General features: G+C 44.6%; 1 protein-coding gene across 2 annotated transcripts in view; it reads right to left on the bottom strand.

Moving 5' to 3' along the window:
• The window catches only part of LOC139775997 (serine/threonine-protein phosphatase 2B catalytic subunit 2), a 119,056-nt gene that overhangs the window by 27,553 nt on the left and 65,916 nt on the right, over positions 1–25,587 (bottom strand). For both annotated transcript variants that reach the window (XM_071712393.1, XM_071712389.1), the window contains exons 4-8: positions 21,355–21,466; positions 15,888–16,033; positions 3,768–3,907; positions 539–710; positions 239–365 (exon numbers count right to left, since the gene is read on the bottom strand). In XM_071712393.1, coding sequence (XP_071568494.1) covers positions 239–365; positions 539–710; positions 3,768–3,907; positions 15,888–16,033; positions 21,355–21,466 — 697 coding nt within the window. The remainder of the gene's footprint in view (positions 1–238; positions 366–538; positions 711–3,767; positions 3,908–15,887; positions 16,034–21,354; positions 21,467–25,587) is intronic.

Consider the following 25,587-nt stretch of genomic DNA (forward strand, 5'->3'; position numbering starts at 1 on the left):
CAATAGACTGTAATACCTTATTACTATCTTGAAATATTTTATTTAAAAAGTCAAGATCTCTTTCCCCTGTCTAAATTATTGCAATTAAAATTTTTCTCATATCTTTTTCTTCTAAACGTAAATCAATTAATCATTTATTCGATTAATCATTAGAGCTCGTTAATAAATAAAATAGATCGCATGGAGATAATAATGTTTTACAGAAGCAAACGGAACTTGCCGGTCTAGAATGACTTACCTTTCTCGCCGACAAACGGTAGGGACCATGTGAAAACGTCCATGAAATTGGGCAACCAGTACGGGTGTGGCGAGCAATTGAACTGCCTGATATTCATCACGTTGTTCTCGTACTTTAAAACCGCCGCCTGCGGGCACAACGAGCACATCGGGACTTTACGATTGTATACCAGCGGTCCACAGGTCATAAAACGAACAACGCACCGACCATAAATGCGACAGTTAAATTAATGTCGAAGCTTTTACGGTCAATGCTGGACAGTGGCGCGGCTGCGATTCGCGGCGCGAATAGAATTTTTACCTTGTTGTTGTACACGTCGAGATAGTTGGGCGCGCTGAAGATGGTGATAAGCGACGGGAAGCCCGTCGTCTGGGACTTTCGGTACATGCGATATCCGGCGTCCTGAGCCTCGTGCGCCCTTATGATGCTGAGCAAATTGTTGTTTTGCAGAAAGTCGCAACACGCCGCGTAACTGCAAGCAGATATTATCGATCGACCGCTTGAGATTGGGAGAGAGAGCGCTTGACTGCCGATAATTACTGTTGAGAGAGTTATCCGAGCATATGAGCGGGCACGTTAATTCGCTTATTACATTTACGTAGCATTAATAAACATGGAAATTGCCGTGCTAGGGTAAATGACTCGGCGTTAAAACTTTTAATAGAAACGCCAAGATTTTTCCAAGTAAATTCCGCAGCAAGATTTGTGTGAAGCGTATAAGTTTTAGAAGTGTTCGCCAGGCAGCCATCCCGACGTGAATATTCATACCGGGAAATTCGTGTATGTTAAAATCGCAACCTGGATTAACGTCGTAACGCACGATCTTTTGGCACACGCATCAAAAACAATTACGCGCGCGCGCGCGCGCGCGCGTGTAATTGTTTTTAATGCGTGTGCCAAACAATCAATCTTAACTTGTCGAGAACGATTGGTGCAACCATTTGTATGCAATTCTGTGAATTTATACAGAATTGTTGGAGCGTTCTAAATATTGAAGTAGAATTAGTTTCTATTTTTGAGATTGCTCGAAGCTTCGGCGTTAGATTGCTAAGTTTGTCGTTAATGCGAGTTGGGTATTCTTTTCGTACGACGTGCAACTTTTAATGACGATCCGTCCCCTATCAACCGGACACCGGATGATGGACACCACTGGTCTCTACCGGGGCGTTCATGTTCACATAAACAAATTAAGCCGCCGAAAACGTCAACAGGACGGCCCTTTTCGCTCTATCATAACTGACCCGGCCAAGAATCGTGAGAAATGTTTGCGCCACGTCGCGGCATGGTCATTAACGGCCATTAAGACCCGTTCACAGCGCCGACAGAGATTAATGACGAGGTGAAATCTCTTGAAAACCGTGCCCCGTTCGCCCAATGTGGCCGGTATCGATCCCCGGGTCGTTGAATCTTAACTTCGATACGCACACATCCCCGCGGCGCGACGATAAGATGATTTATTTAACGTGGAACGGTTATTGCGGCGCGCGAGATGTGTTCCGTTTCCTCATCGTAACACCGGTATAGCCACTTCGGGTCATTAGACGGTGTGGGTGGGGGTAATCAGCTTTATTACTAGTCGGACGTTCGAGGGAAAAGGGGGTAAGTGGTGCGAGTCGCGGTGTAGTCGGACGACCGCCGGCGATTACAGACCGGACTACTTGCATACTGCTCGAGACGCGAGAGATGTGATTTATGTTCGCGTGAAACTTAATGCACATATACCTATCCCCGGACCGAGACACGATAATGCGGGAATCGAAAATGAGGGATTAACGGGACTGGCGCGCTATCTGGGACGTCTTCATAACGGCCGCTATTATCTTATCGCGATCGCGATCGCCTGTGCCACGTCCACGTACATATCAATGTACAACTTGATTATGAAAATCACCTCGATAAATTACCTCTCTAACGTCCGTGCCACTGCTACTCAAGAAATACCGACACGTACAATTCTTCGCTGGCCGTAACGTAACTAACGTACCGCGCTAACGTTAAATAGAGACACTTAATAAGGATACTGGATACCAATTTGTTGCTGGAGATCGCCTCGGAGCGCAGAGATTTAAAACGAGTTTTTTCCGGAATTTAATCTATTAGAGTCCGCTACGCAGACATACATGACACGTATACGTGAACAAACGAATAGGAAACGTTACGAGCGTGCACACGCGAGACGGCTGACACTTAACGAATCTCGGTGCTCATTAGCGCGGCCGTTCGTATAATTAGCGGATCCGCGAGAGGAGCTGTCGTGTCTGCGGTTTGCTGACACTGTCGTATAACGCGGCCGTTATTAATCCTCGCGCGCGGAGCAAACCGCGGACGCTGACAAAGGACAACGCGACGAGGGACTGAACGTGTCACGTAGGAAGATTCGGCGAAGAAGGAAAATCTCTCAGGATTCCATGGTCCAGAAGGGACAAGGAGGGGGGGGAGCTAAAGTTACCTCGTTTCACGCTGTGTGATTGCGCGAGGGGTGTGTGTCCAACGCGCTTCCGGCTGCGCTGCTCGCAAACAGATGGCGAGATAATTACCCGTTGGAGGGAATTAACGGGTTAGCTGGAAGGAAAAAAAAACGAGGACCGGCCGACGACAGCCGCGAGATGTATCGCACAAGCATATCGTATTTCCACGGCAAAAAAAAGAACTCCGATTACCGCCGAGCGACGATGGGGTGTTGACCTCGTTTTTCCTTTTCTCCGCTAATACGTCCTTTATTATTACGTTAACACCGTGGTATCGACGTGTCCCAGCGATATATCGACGACACCGACGAAAAGTATTGTAATTGCATTTTCTGATATTTCCAATTATGCGATCCTTTTTTTTAACATCCTTTATTGGCAGTATGGCTTGATGAAATATCGTAATTTTAATCAAGACAATTTTATATTTGTTTGTTTGTATATATATACAATTGATGAATAAAAGATTTTCGAGAAGAGAAAACTGTTGTATAGATATGATTCTTAAACTTTTTTCGTCAATTGTTTCAGATATATATATATAATTTAGGCATTCATAATTTTATAAAAGGTATAAACAATAAAATAAAACTTCAGAGAAAATAAACAGATAATAGAATCACTATTCAGTTAATTCCAAACAGATTTTACTTTGAATTTTAATTCGAGACTTGATTTATAGATATATAGACAATATAAAAAAAGTATCTTAATGTTAAAAAATTAGAAAGTTGCAATAAAGAATTATCTCCCTCAAGAACATTTTTGTTAAGAACAAAATTTAGACTCAAAATCACAATACTTTGTCCAATCTTTAAATTGGTGATTGATAAAGTTAACCAAATTTTATTAAGCTTTAATTTGCGATATCAAAGCTACAATATTTTTCTTCAGTTAAAAAAATGCGATTTACAGAATGTAACCAAAAGTCTATATATAATATCTACGCGCGAATAAGCATAAAAAATCAGATACCGCATGCCCAAATGTTACACTAAAATTTATGTTACGTTCTAGGTTGACGTGTTGCAGAAAACTTAGAAAGGGAGACGGACACTTACCTGTAAAAGTATGAACAACCCCTGACGCTATTGTGGGAGAAGTGCTCCGCGTTCTTCTCGTTGCCGAAGTCCTCGAGAGGATCCGACCAGAGGAGATCGCACATCGGTCCGAACGCCGGCGGCTCTTTGAACCTGTCCAGCTGAAACAGCAAGTCAACATTGATCGAATTAGCTCAAGGAATTAACTGGCAGTACATCAGCCATCGCAAACGCAGCGTAATTTTCAGCGTAATTGTTGGCCATTGTCGGCTTTATCGGGTTCACATTGGGCTGGTCAGTCAGTTTGCACTGTATCCCCACATTTGGAGGTTTAGTTGGTCCGTTTATACATTACACGCGAACTTTATGTGGTTCTGATTGGTGCCGATTAATTGCGACGGCTTCATTCACGGTTACATCACAATCGTGAATGAAGTCGTCGCAATTAATCGTTACGACATTATATAAAACGTTAAGATATATCGCACTCGTATGTCGTAACGTTTGACTTCGATTTCTGGAATCGCTGTAACAGCAGACTTATATTGCCACTTTGACGACTCCTCGTAAGGTACGAGATACCTCGACGTCTAAAAGAGAGAGGTGTGAGCGATAATCTGAACTTGGAATTGAATTATAATTTGACAGCGATTTGACAGCGTCGAAACGTGTATCGAAGCGCGACAGAGTCTCGAGGGTGACAACTCCGCTGCTGAGTTTACGTATCGCGACAGCGCCAGACAAGGTATACGTAAGCCGGATCGTCTGCAGATTGCATTAATTAGGCTAGCGAGCCTGACAACAATGCGCTCACCACGGATTTCTAAATGTCAATTGGTTGCCACTAAATCGCTAAACACTGAAATCCGATATTCAATGTTGTTAGAACGCGATGACGGAGATAGATCCTATCCACGCCGATCCTACTTGACATTTACCCGACACCACGCTACATATATATTTCCTCGAAGGAAATATACCTATCTGTTAAAAATGACACATGTGAATTTGTGTAACGCTTCGAATTTTAACGAATTCAATCTTCCGAGTTAATAAACAGAAAAAGTGTGAACGAAACGTATATTCATATAAATTCTGTATAAATTATCGCAAACACGCTACATGAAACTGTCATAAATACTCAACATGTACTTTGGTTTACCAATCCCGCAAAGAGATTACTTATTTAACGGTTTGGTATTTAACAAAAAAATTACAGACGACGCTTTGCTCCCAAAGTCATGAAGCATTCGCAAACGCGGCGCGAATTTATTCTCGGGCCGCGCGCCGAGAATCGAGCCACTCCCCTCGAATCGATGTTAAAGGCTCGAAAACTTGAACGGCGAAGTTTCGTTCGAGGGACGAGCGAGTTTTCGAGCGGAGTGGATATCGAGAGAGCACGGAGAGAGGGACGGGGCGGGGGGGGGGGGGCGCGCGCAAAGACAGAGTCTCGCCGCAACGAGAGCCCTCAAATATTTGTTTCCGTTGATCTAATCTCGCCGAGAAAAGTCCGCCGGCGCGGCGCGATCTCGTGCCCATCAACTCGGCTGCCTTCGGAAATCGTGTTTAATGACTTCCATGAATATGAATGGCTTCGGCAGAAGAGTAGGTATAGGTATTTCGCGCGACGCGAAACGTCTCGTCATCGCAAAAACACGCTTCCCCTCTCCTTCTCTTTCTCCGTCTCTTTCGGGATGCAATCAACGCGGATGAAATACTGAAGACGAAGATCGCGAAATTCCGTTTACGTTATTTATAAGCTTCCATTTTTTTTTTTGGCGTTTCGTTACGTTGGAATTTTGCATTTGTAAATATGTAGCTTCAGAGTTTTATTTTTCATAAAACGATATCGATTCTCAGTCTGTTTTCGCAATATTGCTGCGATCTGACCGTCAAAATTTTTGTATAGGTTTTATTAAAAAATTTTTTTTCAACTTCCACGTGCGATCTATCTATATAAAATAATTCCGCGTGGTTCTGCACTCGCAAAAGGGAATAATCCGACGCAAAGATTAAAGCTGCAGGTTTCGGTACGTTTATTCACTAAATATTTAGAGATAAATGATATACATGGTAAAAAATATCTCTTGATGTAATAACATACAATTTTTCCCATAAATGTTATTTACAGTATAAGGGATTTGATACGCAATCAAACTTAAGTTATAAATTATAAAATTATACATTATAAAAAAGTTATAAGTTATACGATAAAACTAATGCTTGCTTTCAAATTTATCGTAGACAAGTATAAAAATTGAAAAATTCAAGATATAGTAGATAAGAAATTAAAGTTTCGATCTTTTTCCATTTATCTACGTTTAAACAAATATTAAAGAGATATTGGAAACATTAACCGATTTTCCAATTTTTTAGAAAAACAAGAATTGGCCAACACCAAAGGAGTTACTTTGCACGAGCTACAGTTTCAAAAAATTAATAAAAATTAATAGAAACTTCGAATCACTTGCTCCCCTCTAAATGTAAGTCTCCGCGGTACTATCGACGCCATATTCCATCTTCCACGATTAGCCGAGCCGAAGTTGCGCGACGTGATCTTGATGCCGGCTACGAGTTTCACGTAACAGGTAGCGTAATTACGTCGAATGGGTTCGCATAAGTTCGCGACCCGTTTCCGCGTAAACACGTACAGACACGCGGGCATATTGGGCGCTTATTACGATATAATGAGCAGTTAGTGCGCGATAATGACAGCGGCGGCATTAAGTGAAGCGAGCGTATCTTATGTCTCCCTATCATGTTTGCAGTGTCTATTATAATGATACGTAATAGTGTTTCATTGCCCTGCCCTCGTGTAGTCTCGGCTCTGCCTTTCATACCGCATCGATCTTAAATTCCGCACCTACAGAGGGTAAATTTCTCTTGAAATGCAGCGAGATTTGATTGCAGCGCGTCTCTAAATTGAATCCGAAATACCAGAATATTCAGATATTATTCATATAATCATATAATGTGAAATCAGCCTCTCGTGGGATCTTTCGAACGTATTATTCCAACAGGTATCACAACGAAATATACGAAATTTCTCATTGTCTATATGTAAGTTGAGATCATTTGCCGCAATTACTTAATTTTTTTATATACCGAGAGCAAACGGCGAACGTTATTCTTTATTCTCTTGAAGCACGAAACAATTCGTTGATCACGCCAGTTCGTTTGAAAGAAACATTAATTAAAAATACGGGCTTCCAGGCCAAATTGCGGTCGCCGCAATGGCGCGCTCGCGGAGAAGAACGGGCGAGAGGTGGAAGGCCGCGGGGGAGAGAAGCGGCGGACAGAGGAGACGGAGGAGTGGGATTCTGGGATGAAGAAGCCGTCGTTTCGCGGCACGAAACAAACGTAATTTAACGCGACGCCCCGGCTCACTTCCTTAATGGAATGCTTCCTTTGCTCCTGAGAAATATTATGCATCTGTGGATTACGGGCGAAAAAATCGCCCTTTCGCCACCTCCCTCCCTTTCTTCTTTTTTTGTCCCCCCCCCCCCCTCGGTCATTCGGGGAAACGCTCTGTAAATGCGCCGGAGCGTGCGATTCTTTCTCGCGCCGCGACGCTGCCGCCGCCGCCGCGATGCTCGCGCGCGCCGATGCCAATCGATACCTCGGACAGCTACGCTTTGTGTCGTATATCACACAGAGTGTATCTCAACGGTATCCTTTACGCGGTTTCCACGTGGAGATCCCTTTCAATCGTGCGGCCCCTCCCGCCCACGTCCTCCTCGTTTTCGCTCTTTCTCTCTCTCTCTCTCTCTCTCTCTCTCTCTCTCTCTCTCTCTCTCTCTCTCTCTCTCTCTCTCTCTCTCTCTCTCTCTCTCTCTCTCTCTCTCTCGCGATGATGCGTGTTTAATCGTGTTTGCCCCTTTATTCGCCGCTACCCGCGTAATCCGCGATTTATAATAATCTGTGAAAAAACACGTCACAAAGATCAAAGATAAACGCGTCCAGCGCGGGGAGCTCGTCTCGTTTTGCCGCTGTTGGCCCAGAGAGAAAGGGAGCGCACGAAATGCGACAGAAAACTCGAACGTATGAGAGGTCGAACGTAAAAGCTGCAAAAAACGGCCCGCGGCTTTTCGCCCCCTGTATGTGTGGAAGTTCTGCCCGAAATCGTTAATCCCGCCGCTAATGCTTTTCTTATTCGGGAAAGATTTTTTCGGTAAATATTTGTAGTTTATCTTTTCTCGGCAAAGAAGTTTTGTTGAACGAAATCGTTTCTAATCGTCGAACTTAAGTCTCCGGATTAAACACCTCTTAAAATAAAGTACTTCGAGAATCGGTAAGTAAGAGGAACGAGGGACACGGTAACGAAACAGCAAAAGGTTCCACCTTGAATGCGCTCTAATTAACTAAAACGCCCCTAATCTGCGTATCCCTTCCAAGAAAGATCGCGGACGTTTATTTCGAGGATGATCTCAGGGCGCGGCTGAGCTAAGGGACATAAACTCCGCCCCGTGATTTTCGATCCGGCACACGCGAAGGACTGGATCCCCGCGATAATGCGATTACGCGTGATTGTGCGCGTATCTCGTCAGGAGTCTCTCTCTTGGAGCGACACCCGGAGTACTTTGGGGCGTAATCGCCGTATCCCGGGAGCTCCCGAAAGTTTCTCCAAGTTTGGCTCGTTAGTCATATGCGCGGGAATAATCCGGGCGCTGATAGCGGAAGACGCGTCTCGCGGGCGCTTGTCATTGAGAATTTTCAGCAAATTGCGCTGGCCCTTTGTGCGCTGCCGAAGAAAAACTCTCTCTCGCGCGGCGAGGAAACGAGCAATTGTCGCCTTTGTGCGAAGTTTCGGCGCACAAAGGTGACGGTCGCGACGAATGAAAAAAGAAAGAAGAAAGAGAAGCGGGAGGAGCAGAAAAGAGCATAGAATAATGCATTAATTTGGTCCATTCAGGCTTGCGAACTGCGAACGGGGTTAATGAAGTCGTCAGGTCGTCACGCGCGGTTGTTATACTAATTAACGGAAATAATTAGCGGTCGTGATCCGGGCGCGCGCAGGTCGGACGGTTCAACGTTTTCTGATGAAGCGCGCCTTTCTCGCGGGGAAGACAATAGCGCGGGCGTTCGCGGAACGAGAAGAACCGTTCAATCGTCGTTAAGGGCCGAAATGAATTCGTGTTAAAGTGTGAAAACGTCGGCCTGCTCGGGGCGTTTATTTCGCACGCCACCGCGCGTGCAATCCGTCTGTTTCAATTGGCAGTCGAGGGATTGCGAACTAAAACGTTTTAATGCATCATTTCGCCACGGCACAAAAACACATAACGATGTTCTATTTATTCGACGTATAAATAAAATCTTTGTAAAATCGATCGAGAGAAATAAAGGAGTTGAAAAAATGTTCGAAGACTTCTCAAGGAATATTTTCGACGTCAGTTTTGTCATTCGATGCGCTCGAAGCATCATCCGCGAAGTATCACGTTCGCAATTTAATTCGCAGCTACGATATAAAACATCCAAAGTGGAGAGCAGGTCAGGACAAGACTTGCGCGATGGCAGACACGACAATAAATACCTTAACGATGCATAATTAAAGCGACAAGTTCGCCAACAAGTCCGATCCCGGGACGCGATCGCCTTACGGCGGATTATATAAAACTTCGCCCGTCCAGACGTTGATCCCACTACTGCGAGATGGATCCGGCTCCGCCAGCCAAACACCGAGGGGCTTAGCGGCTTGGTTTTTGCGACCGTCACGGCGTGTAGATACGGCGAGAAAGGAATTACGAGAAGCCGCCGTGTAGTTCGGCGATGTCATTTGGTATTCATATCGCTATACCGATGCTCGCAAAACACGCCTTTATACGCCGGGACACACGGAATAATGTATAACAGAGAAGAGAGAGAGGGAGAGAGAGAGAGGAAGGAAAAGTATCTATTGCATACTGCATGGTGTTTCGCATCTCTTTGCTCGCCGAGAGCGACTAAATATTGCAATATTATAAATTAACATGCTCCATAATATGGATTACGTAACGCAACAAATAAAATAAAAGAGAAAAATTAAAACAAAAAAGATTACTTATATTTTATTATATTATTTATACGAGCGAAATATTAATATGCATTCTCGCTGCCTGATATATTGAAACATTGCGTAATCCAAGAAATCAAAAACGTATCTGAAATAATAAACACGAGAAATGACGTTAAACGCTTAAAAATTCTTGTGAAAATAAAAACGAAAGCTGTCCATAAGCATTTGTCCTTGCAATTACCGACTTCCGATCGTTTTCCGATTTCGGGAAACCGGAGGAGTTGGCGAAAGCGCTCGTAATAGCGCGACTAAAACGCGATAAATGAATCGGAGGAAGGAGCGAAGATTTCTTCGGTTTCACTTGGATTTTCTTCCACGCTCCCTTTCGCCCTTCCTCTGTTGTATCTACAGTCTCGTTTTCCGCGATTGTTCACGTCGGAAAAGAAGCGGGGCGATCATGGGACAAGGACGGGCAAGAAGTGGGTTAACTATCGCGCGATCTCCCTCGAGAAATAGCCTGTAATCTGGAAGAGTACAGCTCTCCTCCACTTACTCCTTTCTTCAATGTCCGTTTTTGTTTCTCAGGACGCTTCGAAATTATTTGGGGATCCTACTGCGTTAATCATTCTGCAGAAAGTATAAATAAAAATCTATGAATTTGCTCGAGATAATTTTTTATGTCAATGTGGAAAGATATTTGTTTGCACTTGCATTAGTATCAACAATGGCATTTACATTAGTATTAACGAAATAGGATTCCTAAAATCTTACATCATTGGACACGTTTTCACGTTTCTAAAAGACATCACCTTTTTCTCGGTTTCCGGGGATTTCGGTAATGTCTGCGGAATCGGAAACGATCGTTAGAGGATTGGTGACGCTCGTTGCACGATGGCCTTTTGTTCTTTCTATCTGTCGCGCCGATTCTTTTCAAGTAGAAATGGGGGCGGGCAAAGGGAAACCTTGAAAACTTATTAATTGCCAGATATGTCACTCACCTACGTTCGATCACGGCGGCTTTTTCAATGCGAAAGCATGTCACGAGGCTCGTTTACGTCCGTCGCGATCGGAGCCGCGAGCGGAATCGCGAATACTTGCCGTCTCGCGGAAGTAAACAAGTATATACTCGTATCAGTTTTTAAATATTTATGGAACGTAGTTTGTGGAACGATTTGTATCTCACAACCTACGTGTGCGTGCGCGCTATATGCGTGAGTAGCTTCGTGTTTATCTACTGGCACCCGTACGATGAATAGCAGAAAATTATGCAGGCTCGGATTCTATAAACATGATCTACAATTTTATAATCCGACGGCAGCGATGCGGGATGAAACCGTCTGATATGTGATACTAGAAAAAATTGCAATAGTGAAGCTCTTCTGAATTTTATAGAAAATTTCTCTAGGATATGCGCTGAAGTAACAAACGAATGATAATGATCGTCATTGTTAGCATAATATTGTACTATAAAGACAAGAAGTTCTCTGTTGTGATTCTAAAAGCGTTGTCAGCTGTAGGCACGGATATATCTTTTACGACGTGTACTCAAACTGGAGAAAAATAAAATCCGGATACTTTTTAAATAAACCTTGTGTAAGCTAAAGATTTTATGCTGTTCTTTATTTTTACTAAAAAAGTTAGATTGCTTGAAAATTTAGGATAAACTTCTGAGAACCCACTCACGCCTTATTTACGTATTCTTCGGTGAAAATATTTTGAATGATCCCAAAATGTATATCCTTAAATGGATTTTTATCGACAAAAAAAGTTTAAAGCTATGTAATATCTAAAAAAACTTTTATTCAAAATTCTGAACTAATTAGCAATATTTAGCATATATAAAATTGATTATTAATGTTCGCATGCTTTGATCTTTGTGTACACATATATTAGGATTATGACCTAGAATAATATATTGAAAAGGAATAATTTAACATATTAATTTTCACACAGTTCTTTTATTAATCAGACGATGTGCAAAATCTTTGCATATTGAAGTGAATGCTTGGACTCCGCCCCTCCCCTTGCACTCCACTCCGGAAAAAAAACTAATCTAAGCCAAACTAAATCTTTATTTTAATTTAGAAATAGATGGGGATGTGCAGGGCGAGGAGCGGAGCTCCACAATTGTGTCAATATAAAGAGAAATATAATAAAAATATTTTGTAATATCACATTAATTAATGTACAAATTTTATTTGCAAATCTGTGTATATTTAGCTATGTAAATTTAGCTATGTAAAAAAAAAACAAGAAAATATTCAATTGCTGCATATGACTTTATTCAAACATTTCATGTCTTCATCTTTTTCATCGATAAAAATCTATTTAAAGATGTTTATTTTTAAGTTATTTACAACATTTTCACCGAAGAATACATAAATAGAATGTGAATGGTTTTTAGAAGTTTATCTAATAATTGTTTTTAAAACGTATTTATATATTATAATTTTCGATAATAAATCTTTCTGACGTTTCTTATTTAAAATATTTTTTGATGTAACATACCATTCCCATATTAGAAACCTGATTTCTAAATGGAATAAATATTTTGATTTATTATAGATACGTAATATTTTGATTATAGAACGAAAAAGCATTATAGTGCTTCATTCATTCAAATAATATAGCCCAATGGAAGATACGAGTTATCTTTGTTATCTTTTCTTCTTATACGACATTTGTGGAAATCTCTTCACATTAGAGCACTTTACCTTACGCTACATAAATGTATTTGGCGTTTATGTATACATACTAATTGCGTTTCTGATTAAAGATTAAAGTGGAAACTTCGCGGTGAGATTTTCTCAATTTCCCCCTTTTCTTCGACGAGAAGCCACCCCGAAGCAAAATGGCATGCCGGGTCGACGCGTTTCGAAATTGCCCCGGCGTTCTTCGTATCTCTCTCCGCCGCGCCGGGAGAGCTCTTTTTGCTCTCGCGCTATTTGTTATTATTGCTCTCGTTGAAGCGGGTTCGCGCCGCGACACGCATACACGTGCATACACGCGCATGCGAGGCGTGCAAGGCGATTAACTTAATAGCGGCCGCGATAGCACGAGTTCGCTATTTAAAGCGGCCCCCGGAACACGATCGCATAAATCGCAAGTTTTCAGCCGATAAAATGCACGCGCCGCCCTGCACGATCCCCTATCCTCTCCCTTCCCCACCCACCCCCCAATCCCATAAATTAAACGGAGCTAATGCGCCACGACCGATACGAAATTGGACGGCTTTAATGCAGATCTACGGGCTCTTGCATGATTCCGAGATTAACGCCGATCGTTTCACGATGTTCATTTCAGCGGATCCTCTAAGTCGTTAACGATTAACTCCTCTTCGCGCTCCGATTCTCCCTGAAGAGAACGTGCAACGCGTAAAAAGTGTTTCTTCTCGCAAAAGCACCGATTTTTTTTGATTTTTTTTAAATAAAACGCTGTGACGAAACCACGCATGTAGGATTTTAACAATTCGCAACGCTTACGCAAACATTTACTCTCGCGATTTAACGTCTTCGAGACTAGGATGCGTGCCACTCCAAAAATACGCTTGTGATTTATTTACCGTTCTCGAGGAAGGTTAACGAACGAATATCTTATATAATACCTCACACTCACACTTCTCCTTTCTCGCCCCGAGACGCCGCGTGCGTGCGAGTCACGATCGAAGATTCAGAACGATTATCCGGATAGCAAGCAGCGGAAAGGAGGTTAAAGCGTCGCTGAGGAGCATTTCCAAGGTGCAGAACGCGTACGGTCACGTTTTATGGGCTCTTGCTCTCAAAGGATTCGCGATATCGTCCGACCGGGACTGTCGATTTCCATATCAAACGTCCTGAAACGCCGGCGATAATAAAATCGCGCGGAAATAAAACACGGCACTCGAAATTCCGCCCGGTGACGGGGAAATCGTCGAAGCCGCGCGATTAGAACTTATATGGATGATAAATTCTCGGGGAAACTTTGCACGGCGGGCGAGCGATATTTTATTACCGTCTTTCAAGATGTTCTCCAGTACGTTGAGCGTTAGCAGTTGAACGATAATAATTGCATGATTCATTTCCTCAAGTTTATCCCGGAGGAAACTAGATTATCCTAATTGAACGCCGGAAGACAAATCTTTCCACGCGGTCCCGCGCAATCGGTTTACATCCGCGCAATATTCCTCATTATATTTCGCCCGCGGTTCTCGCGGACAGAATCGAGGCGCGTTTCCGCTCGAGAATTTTTATTCCGGACATGTCACGCGTTGCAAATTGCCGGAATAGTCGGAGGGATTAATCCGCGTCGTTTTACAGCGCCGCATTGTAATCGCGTGTCGTTTCTCCTGATTAAACCGGAGACGCCGACCGGGGCACCGCGAGATCCGTCGATCGTTAAGCGAGATCGCCACGTTCTTTCATTCGTTCCGGATCTCCCCCGTTCCGTTTCGTCCCCGTTTCTCTCTCTCTCTCTCTTTCGTTCGAGTCCGACCGCTATCTCTCGAAACGCCGTGTATCTTTACGAGGGTAGTATCGCGGGCGTAAAAGCGGAACGCCCCGAAACGAGACGAGAGATCCCGGGCAGCTGCGCGTCGAGAAAACTCGACGGGATACCCGCCTGGCGAGCGGGCGAGATCCACGGGCTTCGATAATATGAAAATAGCGCGAATTTTTACGAGCGCGACGAAATACGAAACACTGCACCATCGCTTCCCGTCGTCTCTCTCTCTCTCTCTCTCTCTCTCTCTCTCTCTCTCTCTCTCTCTCTCTCTCCTCTCTCTCTCTCTCTCTCTCTCGGACGTGTCGGGCGGCGAAGCCGGGATGTCAATAGCTGGGAAAATACGAGGTGTCACTCGGAAATTTCGATTGCCAGCGTGAAACGCGATACGCGAAACGTGGGGAAGACGCGGGAGCTTTCGGACGGAACGCACGCGCGACACGAAAGTTCAAGAAATCTCAAGAAAGAAGCAAATCTGTTACCCGTTTATCGTCGCTTTGACGCTGCGCGATATGACAGGCATGATCGCCGAGTCGATAGAATTATTTACCTAGCGACAATTTTCGCAGAATAAATATAGCGAGTAGAATCTATCCATCGAATATTTAACGCTCGATCAAACACGTGTGTGCATTGGCGTACAAGAATAAAATAATGCCGGCAATAACGTTGAGCGGCAGTAGACATCGTTGACAATTCTGTCGATGATCGATCTTGTTGGCGCGATGAAAGTCGCGTTGGAATATAATTACAACGATAAAGAGAGCGCTCCGAAAGCGCTGGAGAATAATTGCCAGCCGCTTTCGCCTTGAAACGCGCGTCCAGACGATCGCGCGTTCGCACCCCGGCTATATTTAACGCGTCCCATTCCGTATACGAGCGGATACTTATTTTATCGTTTATCTGCGGGAATCGAGACGCGAATACGAGTACGACGATCGCTAGAAACGGCGAGACGAGAGTGCTCGAGGCTCGAGGCGCAAAAGCTGCTCGCGGACGCGCGCGTGTGATCGGGACGCGTGCACCGCACGCACGCCCGTGTGTGCCGCACGCAATGCGGGAAGGTAAAAGGCGTAGGTGGATGGATCGATAGAGCAGGTGGCAGCACGTCGGTGCTCTCCCTGGTTCGCTTCCGGCGCGGCGGAGTGTCATTGGACTCTCCGCCGATCGAACGATTGGCCTCGGCACGAGATTACGAGAAATAATATCAAGGCTAATTCACCCGAAGGAAGTGGGTGCGAGGAGTAAACGCGATTATCAACGATCGCGCCTCATTAAGACGCGCGGCGCGGCGTCCCAGATGGTTCTCGTGACTCTCGGTCTCCCGACGAAAGTTCACGAAAAGTCAAATAGCGAAAAAGCGATCTCGACAAGTTTAAATTGATTGAACATTGTCGAAAGATACTTTGAGGTTTTCCGCGAAAATTATCCGGGAAAAGTTTCGATCGGAGATATACTGGGAGGTATCGCGAGAAATAAATATCGATGAGAAAGCTTTCAAAGCTCCTCTTATCCGGAAAGCGCTTATATTTTAATGTGAAATGTTAATTTTGTACAATAACGGAACTTCGCAGTCACGGATTAACTTAAATTTTAATACAGTATATTAAAATGTTCAAGGAGATCGTGGACACGAGCACGCGGTGACCGGAGCGCGTAAAGAATTTACTTACTTTGCGAATGTCTTCTAAATTGTGAATTTCCGGCGACAGGCCGCCGTGTACGCAAAGGAACTGTTGGTTCATGAGGGCGGCGAGCGGCAAACAGTCGAAGGCATCCATGCACGCGTCGTACACCCTCTCGGAGTATTTTATTTTACCTGAAAGCAGAAAGAGGAAAAAGATCCAAGGTTAAAATAACGGATTAGCACTTCGTTCTGCGTTACGAAGGGATTTCGGTTCCTATCAGTGTTACGACGACCGTTATACGAATGTGTCGAGGGGGCTGCTTTCGGCCACCTTTATGCGGGCGCGCTTTCACGAGACGGGAATAACACGGAGATCGGGAGCCGACACGTCTAATCCGCCGTTGGACGAAAAGACCGAGATGGAGAGGGGAATAAAGGCGACGCGAGAGAGTCATGAGGAAAGACCCTGAGACAAGCGAGATGAAACACGCATAGTCGGCCATGGACCGTTCCGTGAACGAGCCGTAAAAAGGACGGCGGACACACGGGAGCGCTCTATTTTACGTCGCGCTGCCGCAGTCCTCGCAGAATAATGGATACTCTCCAGGAGTTACGAAGGACTCGCGCCGCCTGGTCGTCCACGCCTGTTCTGTGTTCCTCGAAATTTCGCAGCGCATCTCTCTCCTCGCGCGGCTCTCCTCTCGCCGTGTCCCACGTCCCACCGAGTGCAACCGACAGCCTGCCCGGCTCGCGCGAGCGATAAACCGCTCTGCCCGCAAATAAGCCGGGGCGGTTGGGTAATTGTTTGTCTCATTTCTAGGGGTAAAACGGACCGATCCTACGATACGGGTAAACCCCGTGTTTTCTCTTTCTTCCTCTTTTTTTTTCGATTCCAAGTTCTGTGATTACTTTTATAACTAACTCGTATGACGCTGCTTCACATGAAAATTGTAAAACTTTAACTCTCAGAAGGATTTCGTGAGAAGCTCCTCTCGAGCCGTCGCTCTCTGTTTCTGACACGTTTCTTGTTAAGCGTAACCTCGGAAATTGACGTGAAACAACCTGTATTTACTACGTAGACGGAAGGATCGTCGTATCGCCGTGTTCGAGGTGACGCACAAAAAGGATTTCCTACCAATAAAGCGGAGTAATCTCGACAGGATAGAGATTTGTCGGCGCTGGAAGCTAAACGGATCGTCGCCCGAGGTTGCCGCTCGAGAACCTTCACGAGATCTCGCAAATGAATGACCGGCTGGCGGACGTGGGTGCCTCTTTGGGGTTGCGGATTGAAGTATTGCGAGGCGGGTCGTCCGTAATATCGCGCCAAGGACGGGCTCGGGGGGCGAAGCTCTCATGTCTCGAGATTATTAAACGAGAGAGAGAGAGAGAGATAAAGAAAGACACCATTGAGATGTCTAGAAAAAAACTCGTCGAGTACAGTATCATAATTAAGTCGACAAGACAGATAATAAGAGAAGCAAGATTAGTTACAAATAATATAAAAGTTCGATTAATTGGGGACGATTAAAAGGAGTCCCAAATAAATAATTTAAGCAGAGATTGTCGAACAGGACTCTCTCGCTGTCTACCTATAACTAGAAGATATATAAATAGAAAATATATATTGTAACCCATTCGTATGCAACGACAACTGATTTCCGCAGGGAGCATTTTGTTTTATACCCGTGACCATTAATGCGGAACACACCCCGCGCGCCGCGACAAAAATGACGATTTTGGCGAAATCGCCGGCGAATTAAATGCGCATCCGCTCTCGTCGTCCACCGCGTTCGTGGACAAACGATCGTTTTTGGCAACGAGGTCCATTTCGAAACGACACGCCGCGAACGATCTTGGCGCGCGGCCACCGCGTCCCGGCTTTCTTGCACGCGAAAAGCGCGCGAGCGACAAGATCGCTCGGAATAATGCGTTTCTCGAGCTCGAGCTCCGGCATGCGACCTTCATGCGGAAGCGCGATCGTTAGTTTCCAGCGTCGCGTATTGCGAAAGGGAGTCAGAGGAAGCGCGGGTGCAAGACAATCGCATAATAACGCGCTCCAAAACAAAGAGGCACGAAATAAGGACCGTATTCATATAGATTACAATTAAATATAAAGAATATATAATAAAATAAAATATTTCATTATTAGAAATATAATTCTAAATAATTTTGCAAAGGCAGAAGCTTTTTGAAATTCGCAGCTTTATTTATTCTAAGATTTCCATACGGGATCGGAGCCGCATCACCCGTATATTACGCTAGACACGGTGTGGTAAAAATGATGTATTTGGGAGATATACGAGATATATACGGCGGCAAGGAGCAACCGCGCATTTATCTTGATAGAACTGGTATCGAACTTCTCTATACGTCACGGTTAAGCGCGCTACATTTTTCTCGCGTCATTGTTACCCGAATTGGCAGAAAAATGTGCGCGCGCGGCGAACGTTGGAAAAACGTCGGGGGGAAAAATGCGGGGTAGGGTCGCACGAGCGCGATATATTATCGCGACCTGCTGCATTTTTACAATATTATATACCTGCGTTTTAGATAAGGGTGCGATAGGGACCGTGTTTCCCCGCGTTATTGTAATCCACAATGCGCTACGATTATACCTTGTTTACGAAAAAAATAAATGTGCACGATACTCCGAGAGTTATCGGGTCTCGGAGGTTAAATTTCTGTGTGCTGCCTTCGTTTTAAAGAGGGAGGGGAAAAAAAGGAGAATCGCTGTACTCCCGTTTTTGCGCGAGCGTGCTATCGCGACTTCGCATCGCGAGGAAAAGCTCAGAGCTGCTAGAGATAATCGCAATTTTCTCGATCGGCCGGCACGTGAATGCCGCGGTGTAATAGCGGCGGGTAACTAGGCCGGCGTAAATAGACGGCTGCGAAAAAGAAGAAAATGCAGAGAAACGCGCGGATATACGCGAGCGGGAGGGCACACCCTTCCGCGCCAACCCCCGCGGGGCTCCCGAACGCCCCGCCAATAAATGCACGGCGAAAGCTCCGTTAAAACGATGATTAAAGCGCCGGCTGGCATCGTGTGCACGCGCAGCACAGGGATTTTCGCGGTTATCGCGGTTATTAAACGCGCGTGGAATCGGGGTCGCGGTGCGTGCGCAAGCGAGTGATTTTTTTGTCGGGCGAAATCTCCCCCTCCTCCGCGCGGGTGGCTCGCATTTCGCTTAATATCGCGAGCGGAAATGATGTTACCGCCGGTTCTGGATGTAGGAGGAAATTAGAACTGTTCTTCAAAACGAGGCCCCGGGCATGAGAGTGCACGAAAATGCATCGTCCCCTCTTGACGTTCACGAGTCAGCTTTTTACGTTTTGCAATAATAATAGAGCTGCGAGCGCGGAATATAAAGGCAACGGCAGGGAAGCGAGAGCGGAGCGGCGAGATACAATGGGGCAACGTAAACCGTTTAATAACACATAAAACGTTCTTAGAGCCGGTTAAGAGCGCTATACGAATTTATATGTCCGACGCTCGTAATCAAACTATCATTAGGAGAACGGGCGGATTTATACTCGGAAGATATTAATACGTCGCCGGTAAAATGTGATATATTATTTCTCGGTCTCTAAAAATAAATTGACTCGATATCCTTTCTGTGTGATAAATTACTGATGCATTAATTAGTCAGCACTACTAGCCGAATCGGTGAGACGTATGTAAGTCTCGAAAAATACTGCTCCTTCGGGCCTGTCGTCGCAAAGACGTCAACGGTGCATCCCTCGCGACGCATAGCTCGGGTACTCGCGCAGCAGAGAAGCCGGCGGCGTCTCGCAGAAAAGTGTATCGATCGCGGAAAATTGTCCGATACTAGGTCAACCTGCGAGTATTTGCGAGGCGCCCTCGCTCTCTCCGTCTCTCGGTTTCCTCGGTCGCGTCGTTGTAACATTTACGATGCGAGCGACGGGGCGGAAACGCGTCGTAATACACGACGCGATATCCTCGCGTGATGATGATGCGGGCGGACGTCGGGGCCCCGTCCGCGATTATGCGGAAAGCGCGAATTAAACGCGGCGAATCGTGCGGAGATGCGTCTCGATCGCTCGATTTTTTTCGTACGTCGCGATCACACTTGTCGGCGTATGTAAACGGGAGGATGTGAGACGAGAGCAGCTGCGTCCGACGTTAAACACGCCGCAAATCTGGATTTTCTGGTTGTCCGCGCGTATACATTGCACCAGGGTGGGCAGAGAGCCCACGTAACGTGACGTAAACTCCCGCGATTAATGTAATCCCGGAAGCTCGCCGGTCGCGAGCAAACTTGAACTTAAGCGAGACAATAAGAGAGGAGAGAATCGTGGAGTGTGCGGAGTGTATCCCTGCCCGTTCGGGCAAATATAACGCGCGCTTGCGACGTCCGGCGGTTTACGATCTCGTAACTTATCCGACGTGGGGTACGACGTGATCGAAAGACCGAGGGGACACGCGCGGGTCACAAGGTCGATATTGCACACGCAACACGGAGTTATCGTTACGATCGAGTCTCGTTACTGCAGCTTTTTTCTCTATAACGTTAGTATCATTATACGTAGCATAAACGTGACGTATTTTATTAGTTCCAGAGAATTTTCGTAACACAATTTTCCAATTTTATTTATTTGAAGAACGGGGTAATCCTTTAGTATGTAGAGCGAAAAAATAGGTATAAGGGATGTAAATTGTAGAATAATTAACTATTTGGAATGACGATTGTCACGCGATGGGGTATTTATAGACTAGCAAAATATAGAGCTATAAAAACATGTAAAGAATAACAATATAAATTAGCTTCATTGCGAATTCTGTTAATTAGGTCAGATATATTCCCAATATTTACACAATATTCTACAAAACAATATTTTCCTCTATATACATCTAAATTTAGGGTCTAATATTTATGGATGAGGATAGTTTATTTTACTGTATTAATAAGCAATGCGATATATTAACATTTACGAGACAATCTATGAATTATTCACATTACGTTTACTCGTTGTAAATATGTTTGTCTTCGAAACGTGCACACGCTGTCGCGTCTTACAATTTTTATTCGGCTTTCGGTTTTTTCTCATGAAAGCTATATTGTTTAAAGCCTAGTTATGACACACGCATATGTCGGGCGCCAAAGTAAATGTAGATGAGTCGCATAAATTTCGCTGCAGCGCTTAGCTAATTCATCTTACGAGGCAACACCCTGCCGTAACTAACATTGCGGAGAACTTAATCCAAGTCGCGAATTATTAAACAGGAAATAATATCTTATTACGACGCGAAGCAAAAGCGGGCCACGGCTAAAAAGCACGCGGCAACGTAAAATATTCAATGACACGAGAAATAAATATTTCTAAATCGGAGAGAGAAAGACCGGATGGGCTTTCTTGCTTGAAAATTTTTCAAGGAACAAGAAAAAGACTCGCGGTTTTCATAGGTTGTAAAACTGCTCATTTACGGGATATTTTTAGAAATTGTAATTACGAATATGAGAAGAGTTTAACTTCCCGAAAGGGAGATTACTTACATTCCTGCTTAAATGTGAAGTATTCCGTGAGATGACGGCACTCGTGGTTACCTCTGAGGAGAAAAAGTGTTGTGGGATGGCACAGTTTCAGCGCCCACAGGTACAATACGCACTGAAACAGAAACGAACAGAGTAGGCGTTAGCCAGGTCATCATACATATATCATACATAATATGATCGACGTAATATATCTCGAAATAAATATTTTTTAAAGTATATGCCTTGAACAAAGCGTTGTTAATGTCTAATGTCAGAATTGTCTTTCGTAATCATACAAAGATTAAATCGTAAAATAAATTTATTGATAAACAGTCTATTAATAAGCTGAACCACATCAATGAATTTTCGATAAACGATCAGTAATGTCCAACAAGGCTATGGTAACGTCCGCTCAAACGACGAAGAATGCTTTACAAGGAGAAATGGGACAGCCGTCAAAGTCATAAACATTCAAACTAACTCGCGACTGTGCTCTGCATATCGCGATCCTTCAATTAAATCGAAACAATTCGTTAGTCTCCATCGAGCGGCTTCAATCGCTCGAAGATTGACCCCCCGGTCTGACCGGCATTCCTCCGGCTTTAATTGCAGAACTTCCGTGTCGACGTGAATTTCGAGCGACCCGCTGCCGGCAGATTGCATCGCAGAATGCATTCGGACCTCGCGAGATTCTCTCCGTAATTTAACGCGCTATTAATCGGTGCATCGGTCGAAGAGAGACGGACCAAAGTCGCAACTTCTTACCCCTCCCCCCCTTTCTCTCTCTCTCTCTCTCTCTCTCAATGACAACGATGCCATTAATAATCCCGAACGTGAAGCGCGCTTAAAGATGGAATATCTTGGCAAGGAAAATCTTACCAACGGTTCTCTCATCTCGCAAAAATGAATCGGGTGGCGAAAGCCGTGACTTGCATTTGGCTTGCATTTCGTGTACGCGATAAAAACGTGTACTGCGCAGTTAGCACGAGGCTGCACGCGTATTGTACACAAGATGAAAATTATTTAGCGAACGCGATAATTGCTCGCCGAAAGGTCGTTATTGTTTTCAGGAGAAAATAATAACGACACGAAAATAATAAATCCTACGAAACTACAAACACTGCGGGAAAAATATAAGATGTTATTAACTACGTGTTATAAAATAACAAAGGTATAAAAGATATAAAATATATATATAGATATGTCAATTACAGGCTTGCCTGTCGATTATGATCGCGGAATTAAAGTTCGAATTTCAAGCTTCCCTTTGCCGGAGCGATTGCGATCGTCGGAATTCGGCTGTTATCGAAGCGAGGTGCGTTACGCGCGAATGCATCACTAATTAATATTATTCATTGTAATACACGGACCACTGACCCGCATTAAATTGGCAATGGCCGGTTGCTAACGAACGGACCGGATTTCGCACGAATTTTGTGTCCGCGCTAATTAGCTCGCTCGCTCGAATGTGGCGGGCGTAATGACGACTCCATTAGCTTCAACACGGTTTCGGGTGGGAAACGTGGAAAGGTGGAAAGGGGCAGGGCGCGATCCCGTCGCGACCCTTTTATGCGGCTAACATTTGTCCCCGTATTCGTTGTACGCGGCTGTTTAATAATCACGGGTGACGCGGCAGGTTTTAAACAGGCTTAATTGCGCACGAACAATGCGGATTAAAGCTTTTACAGACACCGCGTGTCCGTTGACAATTTTCTCGCGCCGTGGAAAATTCGATCCCGAACAATCCGCACGTCTTGCTATCATCAATATGCAAAGTGCGTCGCATCGAACGCGCTTTCTTTAATCTGCGAATTTTTTTTACCAATTTCGACCGAATTGAGAATTTTGATGGAATCAAAAAATTTTCGACGTTAGGTATTTCAGAGACTATTAGATCTTGAATTTTAACGTTATAACAAAATAATCTTGAAACTGTCTGCAGAATAGATTTTTATCTATCAACAGCTCGAAAATTTAATTTAAAAAAAAAAACACTACATTTTCGATCGTTTATATTGTTTGTAAGAAAAAAAAACCAATCGTATTCCTTCATTTTTTAAAGATCGAGTCAAAAGTCAAAGAAACCGTAGTTCGAGGAAAGCACGTCTTTTCGACGAAATATATATTCTGTGCATTCGTACTTAAAGACAAAATGTAAATTAACACAATGTTATTCATTCTGGAATCAATTTTTCTCTTTAAAAAGTTAATTTTCGTTCAACCCATCGAGGGTTGGGATAGCCGCCGAGAAGCCCTTTTCAGTCTTTCACGATTGCAGACCGTAAAAGAGGAGAAATTTCCGAGAAAAAGTTGAAAAATATTCCACCGTGGTCTTACGTAAGGTGAAACAGATGTGATTGCGATTGAAACCGCTGGACCGGAACGTTTAACCTTTGTGCATCAAATCGATATCATGGAACTACCAACATCGCGCGCCGCGGCTCCGCTCCGGTGGAGTAGGAGGGAAAGAAATGTCACACGTTTGGTTACATAGGATATTTATCTCCAGCTCTCTCGCGTCTCACAGGATCGTGGTGACGACGGTTAGAACGTCAGCGGTGGGTATCGGATACACCCCGGTTTTTTCGATTTTGCATGACGCCACGCTTCCGAGAAAGAGAGAGAGAGATAAATTCTCGCGCGCGCCCGTCTACCCGTAAAAGCCAGGGCGCCAGGCAATTTTTTTTCTTAGACTTTCGAGGTCAATTATTTTCTCCCCGCTGACCTGATCGACTGTCTACCGTCGTCCTCCCCCTCGCGTCCCCCTCCGTCCCGCGGCCCTTCCTCCAGCCGTCCCTTTGCGAAGCCAACGGAGCGGCTGCTCGCTCTCGCCTTGCCCCGGCCGCTATAATTACACGCGAGGGCCCTCATTGGCATTGTAACGAAATAACGCGCTCGTCCTTCAGATTCTGCCGCGGCTCGCTCGCGATCGGACGCGCTCTCCGTGCTCTCCGCGCATCGGATTATCCGTTCCCTCCTTACACGGCGATTGCGCGAAACGCACACACGTGGCTTGACAATCAAGTTCGTACACGAGATTATAACTTTCTTTTTCTTCTTTAAACTCAAACTCGAGCAGTTCATTCGTCCAAATTAATAATACTTCTTCAAGGCGGAGAATCCTTTCACGTTTATACTCCAACGATGCCCCCCCCCTCCCCACTGAGAGATACTCTTAAAACTCTTCAATTAAAATACCAGTCAAGATGCCGATTGAAACTTCTTTTTCCAACTTAACAAAGATTTGTACTACTTAGAAACACGCTGCTTTATCTTCGTAAACATTTCTCAATGTTTTCATCATTTCTTGGCCATTCTTTCAAGGATCTTCTCAATAAGAATTTTGATATCGATTCCTTGCCCCTTCAATATCACTTGAGATCCTCGACGCAATAAAGGGACGCCTTGTTAAATGAACGATTATTGAACGTCTATATATCGAATTTATACGCTATCAAAACAAGATGTACGGAATGTAATAAAAAACTGAAATTAAATACACACACAAGGAGTATATCTACGAATTTTTAATCGAATTCAATAATTTCAATAATTTCACTCATTTTTGTATTCGATATTCTAAATTGCACAATTATGCCTTCTTACAAACGCGAGAAATTACTCGAGAGAATTTGAAGGAAACCTCTTTGTAGCGAGGACGTGATTTTCGAGAGTACACGGAATAAGATTTTCAAACGAACAATCATGGAGGATGGAACTTGCTCTTTTTAAGCTCCGATTCTACCTTTGTATCCATCTCCTGGAATGATCAGAAGCGAAAGGTTTCCGTCGAACGTCAGAGAAAAGACTTCGGATTTGCCCGTTGGAGGAGGCATCGGGATCGGAGGTAGAATATCGATCTCACGGAGATTTAACGTATCTCGCTATCACGTGTGTGTCATGTACAAACACACACACACACACACACACACACACACACACACACACACACACACAACACACACAGAGGAATATACATGTACATACACAGGTACCACGGTATTCGCATCGCGCAGCTGCGTACCTGTGCATCGCTGACATATCCTCTTAAAACGCGGAACGAATCCTTTCTCCGCGAGCGCGCGAGCCATCGAACGGAGCATCCTTGAAGGATTGAGCATCCTCCGAGCGCGAGCAGCCGCGCGACAGAAACCTCTTTCATACCGGAGCGCACGCGGCTCCGACCGATTTATAATACCATTTACCAGCGGACGCGAAGGCGGTCCATTTTCTCCGCGAGATATTCCCCGCTCT

Source organism: Temnothorax nylanderi, unplaced genomic scaffold (assembly GCF_030848795.1).
Source record: "Temnothorax nylanderi isolate EJ_2023f unplaced genomic scaffold, tnyl_v1.0 TNYL_tig0005_pilon, whole genome shotgun sequence".
NCBI lineage: Eukaryota > Metazoa > Arthropoda > Insecta > Hymenoptera > Formicidae > Temnothorax > Temnothorax nylanderi.